General features: G+C 36.8%; 2 protein-coding genes across 8 annotated transcripts in view; one reads left to right on the top strand and one right to left on the bottom strand.

The window, feature by feature from the left end:
* Mfsd8 (major facilitator superfamily domain containing 8) overlaps positions 1-5,196 on the top strand; it is a 30,892-nt gene extending 25,696 nt beyond the window's left edge. For 2 of the 3 annotated variants that reach the window (XM_031376688.1, XM_031376687.1), the window contains 3 exons: positions 996-1,099; positions 1,188-1,435; positions 3,587-5,196. In XM_031376688.1, coding sequence (XP_031232548.1) covers positions 996-1,099; positions 1,188-1,435; positions 3,587-3,793 — 559 coding nt within the window. In that variant the 3' untranslated portion in view covers positions 3,794-5,196. Of the gene's footprint in view, positions 1-981; positions 1,100-1,187; positions 1,436-3,586 lie in introns of all 3 variants that reach the window. The other variant, XR_004120464.1, reaches the window with a different exon arrangement.
* Positions 5,197-6,590: 1,394 nt separating this feature from the next.
* Positions 6,591-21,219, bottom strand: part of Plk4 (polo like kinase 4) — a 16,981-nt gene continuing 2,352 nt past the window's right edge. For 4 of the 5 annotated variants that reach the window (XM_031376685.1, XM_031376684.1, XM_031376682.1 and 1 more), the window contains 12 exons: positions 17,708-18,623; positions 17,103-17,203; positions 14,592-14,953; positions 13,341-13,445; positions 13,025-13,127; positions 12,367-12,516; positions 11,712-11,845; positions 11,538-11,629; positions 10,831-10,975; positions 10,125-10,250; positions 8,634-8,740; positions 6,609-7,161 (listed from right to left, as the gene is read on the bottom strand). In XM_031376685.1, coding sequence (XP_031232545.1) covers positions 7,059-7,161; positions 8,634-8,740; positions 10,125-10,250; positions 10,831-10,975; positions 11,538-11,629; positions 11,712-11,845; positions 12,367-12,516; positions 13,025-13,127; positions 13,341-13,445; positions 14,592-14,953; positions 17,103-17,203; positions 17,708-18,623 — 2,444 coding nt within the window. In that variant the 3' untranslated portion in view covers positions 6,609-7,058. Of the gene's footprint in view, positions 7,162-8,633; positions 8,741-10,124; positions 10,251-10,830; positions 10,976-11,537; positions 11,630-11,711; positions 11,846-12,366; positions 12,517-13,024; positions 13,128-13,340; positions 13,446-14,591; positions 14,954-17,102; positions 17,204-17,707; positions 18,624-21,219 lie in introns of all 5 variants that reach the window. The other variant, XM_031376683.1, reaches the window with a different exon arrangement.

Raw genomic sequence — 21,219 nt, 5'->3', positions numbered from 1 at the left:
ACATGCTGCATATTGAGACTATGTCTGAAAGAACAGGCTGAATTTTCATAGATTGTGCGTGTTTTGTTTGTTTATATGAGGCAGGATCTACGTACCCTGGCTAGTCTTCAAATCCTGATGCTCCTACCTCTACAGCCCAGGCACTGGGATTATAGGCATATATATTTTAGAATTTATAATTAGGTCTTTAGCTTATAAACATCATAGCAAATACAACCATCATTTCTCAAAGTTTTTTGACCACATAACTTTTTGTGTATGTGTGCTGGGAGTTGAACTTAGGGCATCAAATATGCTAGGCAAATGTTCTACTACTATATTCCCAGGCCCCAAGTAACTTTAAAAGAATAATCTTATGAAAGTAACTATTAGAAACCCAGTGTGTAAGGAATACAGGAATGCATGTATAAATTGAGTTTTGTTACATAATTTATTTTTCTCTCTGAGTGCTGGGAATTGAACCAGGGCATCCTGCATGCTAGGCAAGCACTTTACCACTGAGCTATATATATACCCAGCTTGTTTTACAGGTGAGCATAGGTTGTTAGCTCATGAACAGCTTTAATGGTTTATTCTTAAGCTATTGGTTGAAAATGAGCATAGGCATATATAGGTATGATTATTTTTTACACTAGCTGAGTCTCTGTCCCCTAGTAGTTACTGACAAGCTTTACTTTCTATAAGAAGATAAATACATTTAGAGTCCATCCCCCCACTCTGAAACCAACAGTTTATTAGAAAAGTCTATTTTTTTTCCAAGACAGGGTCTCACTATGTAGCTCAAGTTGACCTTAAATCCCTACCACTCTCTGCCCTGTATCTGGATGCTGGGGCTACAGTGTCTGGTGCTGGTTGCTTTCGGTAGGGTATTCTATGTAACATTACAGTAATCCACAACCATAATAAACTGTATAACAATGTCACTTAAACTTTTTAATCATAGTAATGAAGTTGTATATTCACATTTCATTTCAAAATCAGTTTCTGTTTCACAGAATTGGTGAGCGTGCTATTCTCCTGGGAGGATTCGTGGTTATATGGGTTGGCTTCTTTATCTTGTTACCCTGGGGAAATCAGTTTCCCAAAATACAGTGGGAAGGTATGGTATTTTCAATTCTTTAGCACCAGCCCCCTGCATTCTTTAGAAGTAGCAAGTGATTGATTCCTTGTTCTATCTTATCTTACAGATTTACACAACAGTTCAACCCCTAATACTACATTTGGGGAAGTTATTATTGATCTTTGGAATTCTCCAAGAGAGGATCACAGTGATCAGCCAACTGGCTGCCCAATTGAACAGGCTTGGTGCCTGTACACTCCAGTGATTCATCTAGCCCAGTTCCTGACAGCTGTTTTGCTTGTTGGAATAGGCTACCCAGCCTGCAGCGTCATGACCTATACACTATACTCAAAAGTTCTAGGGCCCAAACCTCAGGTAACCCAGCACTACAACCATGCGAATTGTAGTGTCTTCCTTTTGATATAGTTCTGTTCTTACACAATCTGGCTTAGCAGACTTTGGGGGAAGGGTAGAATTTTAGACAGGCTCACAGACTAGAGCTCACTCAATATCTCTTGCATGCCCGAACTTAGGTTCTATCTGTCTCACCTCCCAAAAATCTGTAATGTGTTTGGTAAGGTTTACCTGATGAAAGATTAACATTGCTAAATCAAAACTCAGATGTCAATAATTATGAGCTCAATTTTCATTGAAAAAAAAATCTCTGAACTTTAAATTTCTAAAACTCATTCTTAAAGTAGACAGAAGAAAACCAAAATTGGTAGCCAACTTGGATTTAGACAATTAACAACTGTTGTGCTACACTGAGATCTATCTGTAATGTACTTTAACTAACTGTGGTGCTAGGATTGGATCCAAGGCGTTGTATATGTTAGGCTAGTGTTTTACCCTGGTAGAGCTAAAACCCTGGTTCAAAATTAATTTCTAAGTGGGAAGGTCAAGGGCCGAGCAGGGCATGATTATACACATCTTAGCACCCAGGAGGCTGAGGCTGGAAAATCACTGCAAGTTCAAGGCCAACCTGGTTTACATAGTGAGGTCCAGGACAGCCAGGGCTATATAGTGAAATCTAGTCTCAAAAATAAACGACACAAAGACACACACAAAAAATCTATAGGCTGGAAGTATAGCTCAACAGTACAGCCTTTATCCTGGAATGCGTGATACCCTAGGTTTGATTCCTAGCAGGTGTACACACACAAGTTCACACATCAAGGAATTTGTGTATTATGTAACATTAAAAATATATAGATGCAATGTGAATAACAGTTTTGAGAGAGGACATAACTTTTGTTTTGTTTTGTTTTGTTTTTTGAGACAGGGTTTCTCTGTGTAGCCTTGGCTGCCCGGGAACTCATCTGTAGACCAGGCTGGCCTCGAACTCAGAAATCCGCCTGCCTCTGCCTCCCAAGTGCTGGGATTAAAGGCGTGCGCCACCACCGCCCAGCAGGACATAACTATTAATTTACTATTTTAATGAAGTCAGGCTCCATTTCCAGCCTCTTCTTTATGACTATGTAATGGGTTTATGCGATTAAGGGGTCTATCATGGATTCTTTAAGAGATTTACTTATAGTGAAATGCTCTACTTCACTTTATATGTATAATCACATATTCATAATCATATCATTTACTTATTTTCTGTATGTTTCAAACTCTTCTTTTTAATGCCAGATATTTAAATGGCTCCAAATTATCTTACTCTTTAAAAGTTAAACTGAGCTAGCTATCTGACACATGCTTATAATTCCAGAGGCAGAAGCAGGAAGATCTCAAATTTCAGACCAGCCAATGCTACCTGGTAACTCTTAGGCAAACCTAGACTATAAACCATCTTTAAAAGGCAAATAAGGGAATGGAGACATGGTTCAGTGTGCTTACTGCTCTTCTAGAGAATTGGAGTCCTAGCAGGCCATACCAGGCGACTTATGCGACCTGTGACTCCAGCTGAAAGGGATCCAATACCTTATTCAGACCCCACAACCACCTGCACACACACGCACGCACGAACGCACGCACGAACGCACGCACGCACGCACACACACACGCATCTAATATCAGCACTCCCTGGCCCAGAACTCAGTATGTAGGCTAGGCTGGTTGCTGCCTGGAGAACCCAAGTGTTCTGCTTATCTCTTAACTTGCCAGTTCTGGGATTCCAAGCACATGTTACCATGCCTTATTTTTGTTGTTGTTCTTAGTACTTTTATTGAGCATTCACACAATGCGTTTTTATCATATTTACCCTGTTCCCACCCCCAGACCTCCCAGATCCACCTCCACACCCTTAGCTTAATTTTAGTTTGGGGGATTGAACTCAGGCATTTGAACTACCTCTTTAGCCCAGATCAGTTGAGACAGGATCCTGTCATGCATCCTGAACTGATGAGATGATCCTCCTGGCTCTACTTCCCATGTGTTAGGCTACAGGCCTATAGCACCATACGGTTTATTTGCTGTATTCAGAGATATTTCAGAGTAGAGAAGGTGACTAATTACAAATTTGTTTTTATTTTACAATAACTAACCCTGAATTAATTTGTTGTCCTGTCTTTCCTACTACAGGGTACATACATGGGCTGGTTAACCACTTCTGGAAGTGCAGCACGGATTCTTGGGCCTGTGTTCATCAGCCATGTGTATACTTACTTGGGCCCACGATGGGCAGTGAGCCTTGTGTGTGGAATAGTAGTGCTCACCATCTTGCTAATAGGAGCTGTTTATAAAAGACTCATTGCCTTTTCTGTCAGATATATGAGGATCCAGGAGTAAGTTAAAGTATGTGCTGGGAACTTGCTGCCTACTGTCTTAAACTCAACATTGAGTAACTTGACTTTGAATGGTAGGATGTGTAAAAACATTCTGGGTCATAATCTCCTTATCAAAAGTGAACTGCTTTCATATCATACCTTACTGGAGTCCCATGAACTCAACAGTGAATGGATAATGGTCTGTAGGTATGAAACTACACTCAATGTGAACTGTACAGCTCTGTCGAAAGCAATGGACTATGCAGTGGAACTGGACAAAGTTCTGTATTAATTAACCAGAGCAAAGCATTTAGTTTAAAAAATGTTTCATTTTTTTAAACTAAATAAAAATATTTTTTCATTAAGTTTTTAAAAAATGTATTATTATTCAGCTTCCTAATGAAATAAAACTGAGCCTTAAAGTGTGAACACCATTCTCTCCACCTTATATTATACAGTCTTCTGAAGCTATCAGCACTAAATGATGGCAGGCAGCATTTTGCTTCCGTTAGTTTCTGTTTTGTCCAACCCTGGACATCCTCTTACCTGCTGTTCTGTATTTTCGTTCATCTTTTGGGTCACTGCTGACCTTAAATTCCACCTTTGTGTGGTATGGCCAGGGACAAAATAATAACCCCTAAGAACGAGAGCACTCCAAGGTTTCTGTGTAATACAAAGTAGTTTCTCACAGCAAGCTTTGAGCTGAAGATAAGATCCTGATCTGTGATACATACAAATGAAGTATACAAGTCACTTGTCTTCAGAGGCTACCTTGTAACTGCTGGACTTTTTCAGAACAGGAAAATTGACTTGAACACTAACAGTTGCTTAACTGTGAGGAACTATTTCTACTTGTGACTCAGATTTGCAGAAATATTTGGGAAAAAAGTTAAAGTGCTCTGAGTGAGGAAGTCTTTATCTTAGCGTATATGTTCTCAGCAAGAACATGACAGACATTTCCCAGCCCTGGAATTCTAATACTACAGTTTAGAAAGCTGCAGCCCAGCAAAATGACTGTACCTTCTTTTTTACTGAGGCGCTCGCTTCCTGGGAAATTAGACTAACATCACCTCGTCACCAAAGTGAGGGAAGGAAGAGGGAGGATAGGAGGAGGATGATCAGAGGTAAAAACTGCTAATAGTGTATATTAAAGAAGGAGTGAAAAAAAGAGTAAAGAGGGGAGATGATCTTATTTTTGGAAATCTAGCAAAAGATTATTTTCTTATTTTGAATGTACTGTCACTTCATTATGCTTCTCTATTTTAGCAAGCTCTTTTTTTGTATGAAAATAAAATAAACTTGTAAATTTTAATTTAATGAAGATAAACTACTATTTGGATCTGACTACTGTTTACTGTTGAAGACTTATTTGTGACTTTATTACATTGTGAGTATTCATTTCAAATAAAGCAAGACTGTAAGAAGTTTCAATCTGTCGTATTTTCAGTACATATGAAGATGACTTGAATACATGCCTATTCCCATGTACTTGTTGAGACTTGAGCAGTAACTGCTAAGCTTGCACTCCATCAGGAACCTCAGACACTAAGTAGCTGGTACAGATACTTATGCTTGGCTCTGAGAAGGGTGATAGACAAGTAGGAGGCAGAGGCAGCTGGATCTTTGTGAGTTCAAGGCCAGTTTGGTCTACAGAGTTTTAGGCCAGCCAAAACTACACAGAGAAACCCTGTCTTGAAGAAACAAAACAAAAACAAAAAGACATAAACAAGTATAGAGTCCAGAGGAACCCAACCTGAAGAGAAAATTAGGAAATTTTTCTACAAAGGGAAGGATTTGTTAGAACTTGGTTTAAGAGCATGACTGGACTGGGAAAGTGTGGGACAACTGCACTGAGGCAGAAGGCAGGGCTTTCAAACAACCTAGAGGTAACACATTTGGGGAGGTTTCTCAGAATTTAAATCAGGTCCGAAGTGGCTGAAGTTCTAATAATTCAATTTGGATTCTTCAATAAGTTCAAGGTCCTCATTATATGAACAGTATGTCATATTTCCAAATCTCAGCAGAAGTGAAATGATAAGCCTCAGTGATGATGTCTAACACTTATAAGATTAAGACTCCAGGTTTTAATGTGGTTTGGAAGTTTAGTGTGTTTACTGCTCTTGTAGTAGACTCAGAACCAACACGGTGGCTTACTGCCTGTACCTCAGATCCAGGGTGGTATCTGACGCCTTCTGACCTTAGTAGATGAAATAAAGTTTCTTACAAAAGGTACCTATAAGTTGAGCTGGAGAGATGGCTCAGAGGTTAAGAACACTGAGGACTCTTCCAGAGGTCCTGAGTTCAATTCCCATCAACCACATGGTAGCTCACAACCATCTGTATGGGATGGCCTTTTCTGGTGTGTCTGAAGACAGCTACTGTGCACCCGTAAATACAGTAAAAAAAAAAAAAAAAAAAAAAGGTGCCTATTAGGCCACAGTAGGAGCTGCTAACAAAGCTCCTCCCTCTTGACCAGTCCCATCTTAGCAAGGCAGAGAGGCCTGTGCAGGTCAACAGCCTTGCTCTGCCCAGATGGAAGTTTAATCTGAGAGCCCAGCAGCCAGTCTCTTTACCATGCCCCCACCTCCCAGGCCCCCTTTCCGGTCCCATGTCTCCCAGGACACTCTTTTCTCCCGGGCAAGGCAGAAACTCCTATTAGAGGGAAGATGGAAAAGACAGCCTATGGCTTAAATCAATAAAAGCCGGGCCTCAAAAGGGGTGTAGGGATGGCGCTCGTCCTAAACAGCAAACTAATTTTAAGAATGAATTTATAGTAACTCATCTAATATTTAAAACAAGTATTTAACCAATAAACTAAGTTAAGGAAAACTTACCACTGTGTTTATTTTATAAAATGTATTTGCAGAAATCTTAACAGACACAAGTGCTATAAAAATAAATATAATATATACATGTTTACATATTGCTTATACATACATTATTTACATATTCAAAATTTCAAAACTATAGCATGTTTGTCCATGATTCTCAATGTCTTATTAGTAAAGAAAATAACAAAAGCAAACAAGCCATACACAACTTAGTTCAATACAAACAGGAGCACAAAATTTGAAGTATTACATGGTTGGAGCAAAATTAGATGTCCTAGCCTTATGACCACTATATTTGATAACTGAAATTTTATTGTTTTCTTAGTATATTTTTTATCATGTAGATTAAAATTCTGTTTAATAGAATGGCTTTCTGAAGTTAAAGTAAATTTAAAAAGTCACTTACTTGAAAGCCAACCAAGAAGTCATTTATTAAATATAGACATCTGAGACAAATTACTGAAAACTAGGAGTTGAATTAGAAAACATCAGAAGGATGGAAGAAAGACATTGCAATTTCTGTTTGATGTATTCAGGTAATTTTTCATTTTCCCCATACCTAAGCAGAAAAACAAGACAGAACTTCATTACTTGGACCTTAATACTCAAAAGCACATTTCCCAATAATCCTTTCATGATAAGAGAGACATCAAGAAGACAATAAATACACTTACTAGGATTCCAAATCAACTGAAGCATGCTCAATTTGTTTCTTTCAAAAACAATATTTTTGTTTGATAGTTATGTACAAGCAGTTTTGTTTTTTTTTTTAAACCAATACTTTGATCTCTCATTAGTTGAATACTCAGACAGCACTTGTATATTGGAAGGACTGATGTGGTTTGCCTTCAAAACTGTCTGTCAGTGCTGGGTTGTATAATTCAGTTACAGAGGGCTTACATAGCATCCACAAAGCTTGAGGTTCAATGCTTAGCATAAATAAAAACCAAATTGTTAACAAGACTTTTAAAAGACACAACTTTTTTTTTTTTTGGTGAGCCTATACCATGTTTGTCTATCTGGGTCTTGGTTACGTCAGTCAGGATGATTTTTTTTCTAGTTCTCTTGTATAAAGTGGCAAGGTAGCATTATAAGTGTATTTCTGACAATTTGAGAAACAACAGAATACTTTTCAAATTGGCTGCACTGTTTTTATTACCTTTATTACATATAACATGCATAGATTCCAATTTCTTGAAGTCCTTGCCAACAGTTAATTTAAGACACAATTTTTATTTAGGAAAAATAACCAAGTTTATTTAATTTGACCTTTTTGAGACAGGTTCTCATATAATCCAGATTGGATGGTTATGTAACCAAGTATGATCTCAAACTGTTAACCTTATGTGTACTACCACATCCAGCCGGAGGGGTGTGTGTCTTTGATCACTTTCCACCTTTTAGTTTCATAGTGTTCAGTGAAACTGGAGTTCACCTATTTGACTAGAGTGGGTAGCCAGTTCCCCAGTATGGTGCACACTGCCTTGCCTTGCCTTTTTCATGGGTGCTGGGGCCCTGAACAAATGTCCCCTGCTTACAAAGCAAGTACTTAAGCAGCTGAGCCATCTCTTCAGCCCTCCATGTCCTTTTTGTGTTTATTTTTTGAGACAGAGTCTCACTGTATAGCCCCTAGCTGGTCTTTATTTAGATCAGGCTGGCTTTGAACTCGAAAAAAGCCCACCTACCTCTGCCTCTCAAGTGCTGAAATTAAAGGTATATACTACCCCACCTGGCCCCTCCATGTTCTTTTAAGTAAATAATTTATTCTACCTTCATAAGTCCATTATTAAAAGATTCAACCTAATTAGGTCATTGAATAATAAGGGTTACAAAGAAATCCTATCACTTGAGTTGATTATGGGTAGATTATTCATATAGATAATCACAACATTTACATTAAAGGCTATGAACAGTTAAAAATAATGAACAGTTTAAGTAAATTATTAAAATATGTTTAAGTCATTTATTTCAAGCACAAAGAAAGCAAAATGAAAGCAAGCACTGAATCCACCCAGTGCTGTAAGAGCTTACCTGGTTGTCTGACCATCTGGTGATGTGTAACTGATGGAAGATACTCCTGCTTGGACAACCAACTGTGACCCATCATTAAACTGAACCCATACCGCTCCGCTAGTTAGCTAGAAAAGCAAGAGGCATAGAAAATGACTACACAGAAGACAAGTTAATGTTTTGTAAGGGCTCACTTAAAAAGTATTTTATAGAGTTTTGTTCACTCATTTAGTTTTTGAAACAGTGTCTCCGTATACAGAACTGGTCTTGAATTCACACTTAAGAGTTCTGGGATTAAAGGCACACATCACACTTATTTTATTCTTCATGTATATGGGTATTTTTCTTGTACATTATACTTTTGTACAACTTGCTTACAACATCTGAAGAGGCCAGAAGAGGACATGAGATCCCCTAGGACTGGAATTACAGATCATGTAGGAATAACTTGGGTCCTCTGCAAGAGCACTAAGTGCTCTTAATCATGGAGCCACCTCTCCAGCTCCACATTTTGACAGGGTTTCACTACATAGTCCATACTGGCATTGACTTAACTCCTACTTCTGCTTCCTAAACACCAGGATTCTAGGCCTGTGTGACCACTCCCAGACCCAATACAGCCTTAGATTTTTAGTATTGAAAATATTCATGTTCTTCCTTCCTCTTCACATTATTCCTCTAATGGCTAAGGCAGCATAATATTAAAATGACTCAATAATTTGGTTACTTGAAATTATCCACTGAATTAGGGTTTTGTTTTTCCCCATTAAAGTATTTCTCCCAAGATAGGTCTAAGAAAGGACACAAGCTCCCCTGCGGTATCTCCACTGAAACTTGCCTTTGTGCTACTATAAATGGAGAAGCATGTGGTAGGTAAGAAAACACTGTGGCCACCAGACACAGACAGTCCTGTATTTATACCATACCACAGTTACATATGCTTCAGGACTATGCAAATCAATCTACCATAAAGGACTGTGATTTTATTGTCTTTAAAAGGGCAGCTAGCATTGGGGATAAACTCGACAATGTATGTGAGAAGCAGGACTGCACAGCAGGTAGTCCTACACAAAAGGCACCAAGCACCATGAAGTGCTATAGTGAAATTTACTTAACTGTAAAGTAAAAATACACATGCCAGAAGTCTTCATGCTTCACACCTTCTGAGGATCCACACAGTGTAAAGGTATAGACATGGCCATAAAGCTATAAATTTGAATTCAGTGTTGATTTAGTTTCTACCATTTCAAATGCCCTAGACATCATTCTCTATTCTGCACAACCCCTTAGCATGACATCAATCACACCTCATATCAACATCAGAAGCTTTCTGATATATACCAATTAGAAAAAGCTAAAACTTTTGGGAATATAACCAATGTAAAAAAAAAGTTACACACCCCCTTACTTCCTGGAAAAGAAAAGTTGTTAAAATAATTCTTATTATTGGGTTAATAATAAAAATTAATCAAGGTTTGCATTGAGAAAATTACTTTCTTAGAACTGTCTCACCTGTGTAGCCCAACCAACATTTTTCACAAAAACAGATTTCAGAAGCTGTGCTGATTTAGGAAGACTTGAAGAGACGCTTGTTCCTGTAGCAGCCGCTGTGTGGCCAAGTCCTTCAACTGTCACAGTCTTTAAACCATAAGAGAGAGAAGATATTCCTTAGCACATTTATAAGCCACTTTAGTAAAAGTACATCATTTTAAGTTTTCTCAAAAATTCTAAAAATACCAACCTCATTACTCAAAAATGAAAGGAAGGCCAAATCATGTCTTCTGTTTTCATTGTAGTACATTTCTTTCCTTTTCTTTCCTCTAAGTTATTTTTTGTAGCTAAAGTTGGCGAATGTACATATGCATGAGTACATATATACACACTAGTTTCTTGCACACTGTATTCTTGTATATTTACATACAGTCTTTACTAGTATGCCAGTTTGTTGAGGAAATTAATTACCGTGAGTCATGAGGCAGCTGACAGCATGGTGCAAGGACTTTAGTTTATTTAGGCAGACATATGGCAAAGTAGCTCAGTAAGGATGAAATAGTTAAGTGATGTTTTATTTTTCTGGGTGGTGCTGGAATCTAACCTATGGACCTTAAGCATATATTTTACAACTGAGATGTACCCCCAACCTACAGCCTCACTTTATAAAAGGACACTGGGCACTCACTTCAGGTTCTAAAGTATGTCATGATACATATTTACTTACAGAAGGATGGAGTACTGGTGACTGTGTTGGGAAACCTGCATTACTCATGCTCAATCTGCTTGATGATGCTTGCTCTCCCTTGGAGTAGCTTGGGTCCATAGAAGGTGCTGATAAGGATTTAGGTGAACTGGTATTACCAGGTTTTCTGAAGAAAAAAGAAATCTCCTGTTAAAGTTTCCCTAAAGCTTTTCAATATACAGAGAACTAAGCACTTATTTAGTTATGTGTGTGTGTGTGTGTGTTTGACACAGGAACTCACTATACAGAAATCCACTTGTTTCTGCCAATGCAGTGTTTAAATTAAAGGTGTGGGCCACCAGGCTTGGCTACTAAAATTTTTAAATTTAACTTTTATTTATTATGTATGTCTGTATGAATGGTGTGGGAATATGGGCACATATATGCTCCAGAGTGTTTCTGGAGGTCAGAAAATGAAAAGTTGGAATAAGATCTCTCCCTCAATCTTTATGTAGGTTTCAGGGGTCAAGCTTATGTTGTAGCAAGCATTTTAACCATCAAGCCATCTTAACTGGCTCTTGTAGCTGTTTTGAGGTAGAGTGGTCTCCAGTTCCTCCTGCCTCTATCTTGTAGGAGCCAGGATTATGGGGTGTCATCATGGTGCAATTCTAAACATCATTTACAAGGAAATGATTTCAGTCTTAAACATTCTAGCATTTTAGCCATTGTTAGGAATTTTAAGCTCTTACCTTCCTACTATTATAGGGAAGAATGAAGAACCCCTGATTCCTTTTTCCTCTTCAGAGATTACAGATTCTAGTGCCAAGCAAACACGGTGACCCTATCACAGAGAAGATTGCCTCCTGTCAACGGTTTACTGCTTTAACATATGATTATTAACTAGATCAAGAACAGGTACATACCTCATTAGCATGGTCCATATATATTTTTACTTCTTCTTTTAGGCTAGTAACTTCATTTTCACTTTTTAAAGTGTAAGATATCCCAGTTTTCTCAATTATGTGAATTAAATCTTCTGTTTTATGTATTTTGGCTCCTGAAAATTAAGCAGAATACCATTTGCTATCAGGTCTTTTATTATTCCTATATTTATTTATTATATTAGTACACAATGGCTGACAGGTTATTTACATTTATTTATTGACCATTGGTAAAATGGTACTCAATGGTACTCAAAGGTACTCAAATTACAACCGTAAGCCATCATTTCCCTTCTCGGTATATATCTGACCTGACTGTGCACAAAGGCATGGTATTTATACAGAGTAGCAGGACAGCTGTAATCACGTGCTGCATGTATACATGGGAACCCTTCATGTAGACAGGCAAAGCCAAGTCAACTTTACAGAATGCTCTAAGAGATTGTCTGGTAAACCCTGTCTTTTGCCACATTTTTGCTGTCAAAACTTACATGTGGGTTTCAAGTAAGAAATGGGATATTGCTTTTCATACCAGACTGATAAGAAGCTGAACAGAGAACAAGGACTAGATCACACAGGTATTAATGAGAAGCTCTCAGGTCCAGCAATAACTTAGGATCACACGTAGTAAACTCACCATCATAAAACCAAACTTCGAAATCAGCACCAGGAGAATTTTCCATCAAAATACATTTAGCATATCTTGTAAAATAAGTGATTTTGGGAGTTTTAGATCTTACAAGCTGAATGAATCTGGAAGCATACTGATATTTCCGCCAGTATTTTTCTAAAGAGGGAAAAATATACCTAATATTAAGGAAGAAAGAGTCAACTAAACATACAATTGCACCTATGTTCTAATTCCTAGTAAGGTTAGACAGGCTTACTTCTTTCTGAAAGTTACTTCAGCTAAGATGCGCTATTCAGTAGTTATTTTTCCAATTCAGAGCTTCTTGGAGCTTCTGCTTCTAGGGACAGTCAGTTACCAACACTTACAAATTATTTTTATTTCAAATTGGAAAAACTAGACACTTTATAGTAAAATTCTTGATGATTCTAGATAGACCAATAACTAAGCAAGAACATAGGCTATAGTTCTGATGTTACTGATCTTACTTCAGAGCTAGTTTTTACTTCAGAGGTTCATGGAAGCATAGCATAAACAACAGAGTAATAAGATACACAAGATCTTCCCAGACACTAAGTACATGAACCTGACTGGAAGCCCAACTGAAACCAAGGTAGCTGTGTATGTAAGCCTATGATCTCAATCCATCTCCTGCTTATGCACATACCTGGTAAATTGTCAAAGCTGTACCTACTGATGTTGTCGGTAGGCAAGGGTGGTCTATCAGCAAGAGGAAAGCCTCTTCCATCGTTTGGGTAATAAATTGTGATCTGGTTAAAAAAAATTAAAACTTCTAAAAATAGTTTCTAAAAGTAATAAAGTATTTTAAACTAAAAATTTAACTTTATTATTAGTAATAATTATTTTTATTTTTCAGTTTATAAATTCCAAAGATAGATTAAATATCATATTGTAAAAAGAACTGAATGCCAAATGTTTAAGATCACACCTGAAGTTACAAGTTAATAAAATTAGTACACTACCATAGTCCCATCAGTAGATATCTGAAGAACCTCTTTCACATGTCCTTCAGATGTACAGTCTTTCAGAAGCTCCACACACACCTCCTCTGAATCAAGGATGCTCACCTAGAGAAACAGAAAAGTCAACAAAATGTTTTTTAGAACACTTCTGGCACATAATACTTAAAAGGGAAAAGTACCCAACCATAGCAGAAATAACAAAATCCAACTGCTGCTTCAGGCTGGCAGTCTAGAACAAAGATATACTTGGGTGCAGCTGTGAGCCAGAAGGTGTACAGGTGAGAGAGTGTAACCAAGTGTGAAATGCTAGCCAATGAGCAAAAAGCAAGCAGAAGGTAGGGTGGGGAACAAGGACACTGAAGACAATGGGAACCAAACAAAGGCAAGACTGGATGACATGGGAAACAAAGACAAGTAGGATCAAGACAGAACCACAAAGAAATTATTTCGTCTTCACATGTGCTCATTGTGTTCTAAACATAGAAGTGTTGCTTGTTTTTTAAAAGGGTGTATTTTCTAGCTTACTCTTGACTTGAAATAAAATTAAATGTAGAAACTGAAAATCAAAGGGCTAATATTAAATGTCAATTCAATAGCTGTAAGTATAAATAAAATATTTAATACACTATATAGCCAACATTGTTTTAAAATATTTTTCATTTAACTATTTTTTAAATATAATTTAGGGTCTAGAGTGGTGGCTCTCTTATTGCTCTTACAGAGGCCCTTGCTTCAGTTCCCAGAACCACATGGTGGCTCATAACTGCAATGCCAAGGAATTTAATGTCCTTTTCTGGCCTCCCCAGGTACCAGATGGACATGGAGTACCTATAAATATATGCAGGTAAAACAGATACAAAATCAAAACAAATACATTAAAAAGCATCATTAATTTAAGAGTTCCAAACTTATCAGAAGTAACTTGCCATTCTTATAAAGCTAGAGGGAGTATCAGGCTAGGGTACACACCTATAATCACAGCATTCATGAGGAGAGACAGAAGGACAATTCCTAGGCAGTCCTGGATTACCTACTAAAAACTGTCTTAACACATGCAAACAAAACCCAAATACTACCTCTTTAAAATCAGAGGGAAACTATGCTATTTTCCATGAATGTTCAATTTCTCCCCCTCATGTTGTTTAGAGTACCTCAAATTCCAGTAATATCATAAAAATAAAAAAGATCACATTCAAGAATTTTATTCTACAGAAAACATCAAATCGTAACTTAGAAAAATAACTGACATACCACAGCCTTTTTGGTTTTCTGTCTGATTGGTTTTAATCTGTGAGCAATCAAAGGAGATGTAATACTTCTTAAGGTAGGTTTCTGGTAACCCAATGTTGACTCCATACTTCTATTCTTGCTTTGTTCAGAATGAGGATGTAAGGCTGGCTCTTGTGGCACGATCTCAGGTTTATGGTGATGTGCAGTCATACATTTCATAGTACTTAGCTGCTTTACAGGATGAACATTAGCAGAAGTATCAGCATTCTTGCCGGCTCTTGTATCATCCCAAGCATTTCTTAAAGTGGCCTGCAAATCCGGACAGTCCTGGAAATCTCTGTTTGGGCTAACGGTGTTGTGCTCATTAGTTTCTCCTAAATGAGCTAAAACATATATTAAAAAAAGCAGTTTAGTAAACTGTTGCATAATGTGCTGATTATAATAGCATTTGGAGGTACAGAGTTTGAGGACTGGGTCTTTCTATGTAGCCCTGACTGTCCTGCAATTTACTATGTAGGTTATGCTGGTTTTGAACACAAGATGGACTGCCTCCACCTCCCAGATGCTGGGATTCAAGGCATGTGCCCAAAGGTCAGCTCTACAATAGCACTTTTTTAAACAACAGAAAAGTCAGTTATAAACATTCATGTATTGTATTTTGAAGTCTCTTTACTTAAATCAGTAAACCGTAGCTGTTCTTGCTAAATGAGAGAAATATGTAATTATCTTGAGATGGTAGATAAGCAAATTTCTTCCACAATAACTAGTTTACTATAAATAACATTATGTACTATATTTAACATTATTATATACTTTATAAAGAAGCTATTAAGAAAGTGAGCTCTTAACTTCTTAAATAAATAAGGACAAAAGTAGTTAAACATTTAAAGTGAGGTTGAAGAAAAACTTTTAGTACTTTTATGGCTATGAAAATGTACTAGTATGAAATCAAATTTTCAATCGAAGCAAAAAGAAGTTACTCATTCTAAGGCAAGTCAATGTTTATCAAAACTGTTTCTGACAAGAATTCCCAGTCTATAGAAGAAAAAAACGTGTAAATCTTTTTTAAGCCAAGCACTGTTTATCTCATCTCCACTTATAAAAATAAGCAAAAAACAAACTATCTTTAGCATCCATAATGATAAATGCAAATATATTTGTACCTATATATAAATAATTTAATTACATGAAACTTTCTAGGGTAATTATCTTATTTCTTTTTTTTGAGACAGGGTCTCACTTACGCTGACCAGCTGGTGTTGGAAGTCATGAAATCATGATCCTTATGCCTCAGCCCCCCAAGTGGCCTAATTAAAGGCATGGGCCACCAGAGCCTGCTGCTATTATTTTTTTCAAAGGCCTTAAATGATCAGTTATATAGAGTTTTAGTTTTTCAGTATTAAACTCTGAGAATTTTTATCACAATTTACTCTTAAATAAAGCTTCTTGTCCTCATATTCTCATTATAAGGGAAAATATTTTGTAACGAGCAAAATACTTTAAAATTAGAGCAGAATGACTAAATTATTTATATAAAGGATTTCCTTTTCCATCTCAGAAAAGCCCTTATTACCAAATAAAAATAACCTGTAGACAAGTAAATACAAGATTGTAAGACTAATTAATATATAGGGCAATTTTGTTGTTTAAAAAACCAAACCAACCATCCAAGTATATAAGGTCATATTAACTTCCTTTTAGACTTGTGAAACTCAAACATGTCTTTTGGGAAGGAAAACAGACTCCTTGACAAGACATAACAACCCTGCCTAATGAGAGCCACACCTCAACACTCCACAGACAACACAGTGTTTGGTGAAAGATGATCTCCTCCTCCAGATGCTGTCTTCTAATTCTCTTTTCCACCATTATTTTCCACCCACCTTTTGTGAGTGTTAGTCATTAATGGGGGACACTTATTCTCCACATTACTAATAATGACCTAGGGACACCTGCTTAAAACGTTTAGGTTTCAATATGAGGAACTATTGGCAGACTAAACTTTTCACATCAGCTTCTTACAAGTTAAGCATCTTTTAATGACGTTGTGTGCACCAAGAACAGCTGATTTTGACCCAGGCATCAGCATCTGACCTAATCGAGGACTTCTTAAGAAGTCTGGCTCTCCTGCCTAACCACAGAGAAGCTGTGCAAACCAAGTTCTGCATACAACGTGCTCATGTACAACTATCTTCCTATTTATAATGAAAACTTAAGAAACTAATTATATACATTAAATATTAAGGAGTAGAAAGTGTAAATATTCCAAATCTCAAGCAACAGACTTCTTAGATAGAAGAAGAAAACTGCAATGTTTGCAGGTTCCAGGTCATTACATTTTAATTAAATACTCCATTAAAAACTCACCATTCGGGGCTGGAGAGATGGCTCAGTGGTTAAGAGCACTGACTGCTCTTCCGAAGGTCCTGAGTTCAAATCCCAGCAACCACATGGTGGCTCACAACCATCCATAAAGAGATCTGATTACTTACACATAATAAATTAAAAAAAAAAAAAAAAAAAAAAACTCACCATTCATTTGCAGATTCCCAAACCACTGCTGTACCATTTCCATCTGAGGTGTCTGGTCTGCAAATGGAAAAGGAGTTTTTCCTAGACAATGATGATTGGAACTAAAGAGGGGAAAAAAAAATCCCATAAACCAATTATTGGAAGGAAGGGTTGGGGAGAGAACCCAGGGCTACATACATATATACGTTTTAAATATGTGTTCTATATAAGAGAATTCCTAGTCCCTAAACATTTTAAGGCAGAAACCTTAGAAGAGATTTAAATACCTAAAATTTTAGAATAACTATAGAAAACAGTATTTGTATAAGCATCTCTAAAATGGCAATACTAAAATGCCACAGCACTAGAATGGCACCACTGTATGCCTACTATCCTTTCATAAGTATATAATTAAAACCTACAATTAGTATCACAGCTACTCCTCACTCAGCCCCGGCTTCCCTCTACATGCAGCTGCTATTAGTCCTCTAGTGATAAGACTTGTTCAGTAAGTTTGAAAGATTATCCTTATTTTGCTTGGTCTTTCAAAAGATCCACAACTATTGGCTGTTTTGTGTTTAATGAAGTTAAAACAATGACATTAATATTGGTGGGTAAATACCTACCTGTGTTTATTTTCATCCAGTGATCTTCTGGGCTTTGAAAGCATTTCTACTGAGTGACACCGTTCTATTGAGTATGTTTTTGCTCGAGACTGATTAGAGGGGCTGGATCTCTCCGAGGAATGAGCTCTGCGCAGGTATCGAGAGTGTGGCCTTTCTTCTACATCTTCTATTACTCTTCCTCGTCCCCTATTATTAGTTTCTTGTTCTGGATTTCCCCATTGAGTACAAAAATTACTTCCATCTCCTGAAGAAAAGTCACTTGAATTTTTATTTTTTTGAAATACAGTAATTTTATTTGGAAGTGGCTGACCAACCAAAAGTCTTCTTCTGTCAAGTAGGCTACCACTCAAACTGGTACCAGAAGAAGCTGTAATTGTTGTGGAAAGTGTGGCATGCCCACTATCCATTGAGTCCTCTACAGTACCCATGTCTTTACTCTTTGTTGAAGGATTTCGTGACATAAAAGGATGGTCCAAGATGGAAGACAGACTTAACCGATCTGCAGGGTTTCTACGAAGTAACTGGTGGATAAGGTCCTGGGCCTCTCGTGACAAAAAAGCTGGCATTTCATAATCTGCCAATACTACTTTGTTCAATGTGTTCTTGACTGTATCAGTGTCAAAAGGTGGTCTTCCAATAAGTAATGTATAAAACATACAGCCCAATGACCAAATATCAGATTCAAGTCCATGTGCACTTCGAGTTGCAATTTCTGGTGAAATATAATTAGGAGTCCCGCACAGTGTATAGTGCTTTTCATGTGGCATATTCAATTGCGTTGCTAGTCCAAAGTCAGCAATTTTTATATTCATATTCCGAGTAAGTAAGATGTTAGAGAGTGTGAGGTCCCGGTGCAATATGCCATGAGAATGAAGATACAACATTCCTGTGATGATCTGGTGCATGAAGTGCCTAGCTGTAAAGATGGAAAAAAAAAAAAAAAGAGAGAGAGAGAGAGAGAGAGAGCTTAACAATTCAAAACTTCTGGGAAATCTAGTGTTTAGAATACATGATAAAACCTAGTATACATGAAAGAGTATAAATATCCTATCAGATTAGATTGCAGATTAGATTTATCAACTAAAACACCACTCTGTCAATAAAATCCTATCTAATTCCCCTTAGAAAACTAGGCACTCCTTTTAATCTTTGTTTTTTCTAACTTATGAGCTAAGAGAAGCCAAACTTTATACTAGTTGAAAGTGTTTAGAGTAACTAGGTAACTAGATAGTCACAACAATTTTTTTTAAATTGCACAAACAATTCACTAATATATTACTTGTAAAACAAAAAGGATATTTATTTAATGCTTCCCAAACTCTGCCCCAAAGCTTTCCATCTTACAGACTGAGGCAGGTCTCTTGAATCCAGAACACACTTATTCCAGCTAGCGAGTTGTTTGGGGAAATCTTATTTCTAGTTCCTGAGTGCCAGGTACAATAAGCAGGTTGCCACATCCACCCAAGCATTTACACAACTGCTGGGGACCAAACCCCAGTTCTTCACTTGCATGGCAAGAACTTTACACAGTCTCCACTGTAAACATTTTATATACTTCTTATATGTTTCTGCATAATTACATATAAAGCTATAGACATAATGCTTTTAAAATATTAAAACAAATGGTATCAAAGTAGTTTCATTACTTTTCCTGCTTTAGCATATTTCAAAGTTATTTCTATAACAATATCACAGATTTTTAAAAATTTTCCTTAATTGCCATTGGACATTTGTGCAATTTCTGATGTTTCAACATTTCAAAAAATATAAAAATAGACATTCTTGTGCTTACTTTTTATATTACACGTGAGTTTCTCTGTCACACACACAGTCATAAGACATAAAAATGTATTAGTTTCATACCTTGGTAAGTTAGCCTTTATGTGGAATGGTCCTTCATTATTTTGCTTAGGCCCCTCATGACCACTATTGAGTCTTTCATTTTTATTAGCTATTTGAGCTTTCTCCTTAGTAAATAGTCTGCTCATTTCTTCTAGTTTCTGATTTGATTATCCTTTCCCTTTTAGGTACACCTTAAATTTTTCAACATGAGTTTTTTAGTTATATGCACTACACACAAATTTGTCAGTGGAAAACAGGGAGCCTGGGCTTTGTGCATATGTGCTGAATTAAACATGCACACTGAATTACAGCCCCAGCCTTATCAATCATACATCTTTGTCTCAAACTTTGTGGTGGGAATACATCTTTGGTTATATATAAGATTTTAAGTTTAGTTCAGTCTAACAGATAACTTTTTTCTTTATAAATATTGTCTTAGTAAAATGTTTATAAAAAATTACAAAGCATTTTGAAAAATACAGTAACCATCATCTATATGTATGGAACACACTCCCTCCAGTTTGTATTATTTCCTCAGAATTAACTATTAGCAATGGGATTTGAGAGAAAAATTATCAATGTTTCTACAATTTAGTATTTGTTAACATTGTCCAACAGATTTAAATGTATAAAAAGATCTATCAGGCCAGTGTGATAGTTAAGCAGGTAAATGTACTTATAGCCAATACTTTTGCATCTAGATACAAAGAGATGGCCAACCCCCTAGAGCTAACCTCTGACCATAACACACAAGATACAAATGAATAATAGATATTAAAAACAAAACCAAAAGCCTATCAGCACCCATATTCCTTAGCTCTATCTGCAGTATTAGTTTTAGTTTGGAAGAAAAAAAAGAAAAAACCAAAAACAGTAGTTTAACAACATACGGAACTTATATGATTTGAGAAAATGGGGGGACAAATTGAAATTCATTTTGTATTTTATAGAAAAATATTATTTGGTATGAAAAAAAAGCTTTGTTGTTATGTTCATTTCAAAATCTGCATTGCAAAGATATATCATCTGGGAAGTCTGAATCCCTCCATACTTTCAGGAGTTGAGTAATAAGCTAATAAGCAATAAGTAATAAGCATAGGTCTCTGCATTTCAGACCTTTCATATGTAGTAAATGCTCTCAGGGTTTATTTGGAAACATTCGTCAGACAGTCTAAGTACTTTTCCAGATTTGAAAAGATTTACTATAAATTGTTAATAATGATTTAATTTAAATGTTTTTAGAGAACAGAAAACTTATAAATTTCTCTACTTTTGTAATATCTGATTTATAAATACCAACTTTTGTGGGGACTCTCCTTTTTTAGTTTAAAATAGTTTTATCTGTGGCGGGAGAGATGACACAGCTATTAAAAAGATACATACTGTCCTTGCAAAGGACCCAAACTCTCTTTCCAGCATCCATGTTAACCCTCCAAGGACAGGGGCACCTACCTACACCACATGCACATATTCATAGACAGAGGCACTGAAAGGATAGCCTAGTGGATAAAAGTTCTAGCTGATCACCCAGAGGACCTAGATTCCCAACACCCACATGGTGCCTCACAATCAGGTTCCAGGGGATCTGATTTCTTCCTCTGGACTCCCTGAACACCAGGCACACATACAGTGTATAGACACACAAGCAGGTAAAAACTCAATACATGCAA

This window comes from Mastomys coucha, unplaced genomic scaffold (genome assembly GCF_008632895.1).
Source record: "Mastomys coucha isolate ucsf_1 unplaced genomic scaffold, UCSF_Mcou_1 pScaffold17, whole genome shotgun sequence".
In the NCBI taxonomy this organism is placed as follows: domain Eukaryota; kingdom Metazoa; phylum Chordata; class Mammalia; order Rodentia; family Muridae; genus Mastomys; species Mastomys coucha.
The sequence above is the reverse complement of the archived record's forward strand: the minus strand, read 5'-3'. Positions and strand labels throughout refer to the sequence as shown.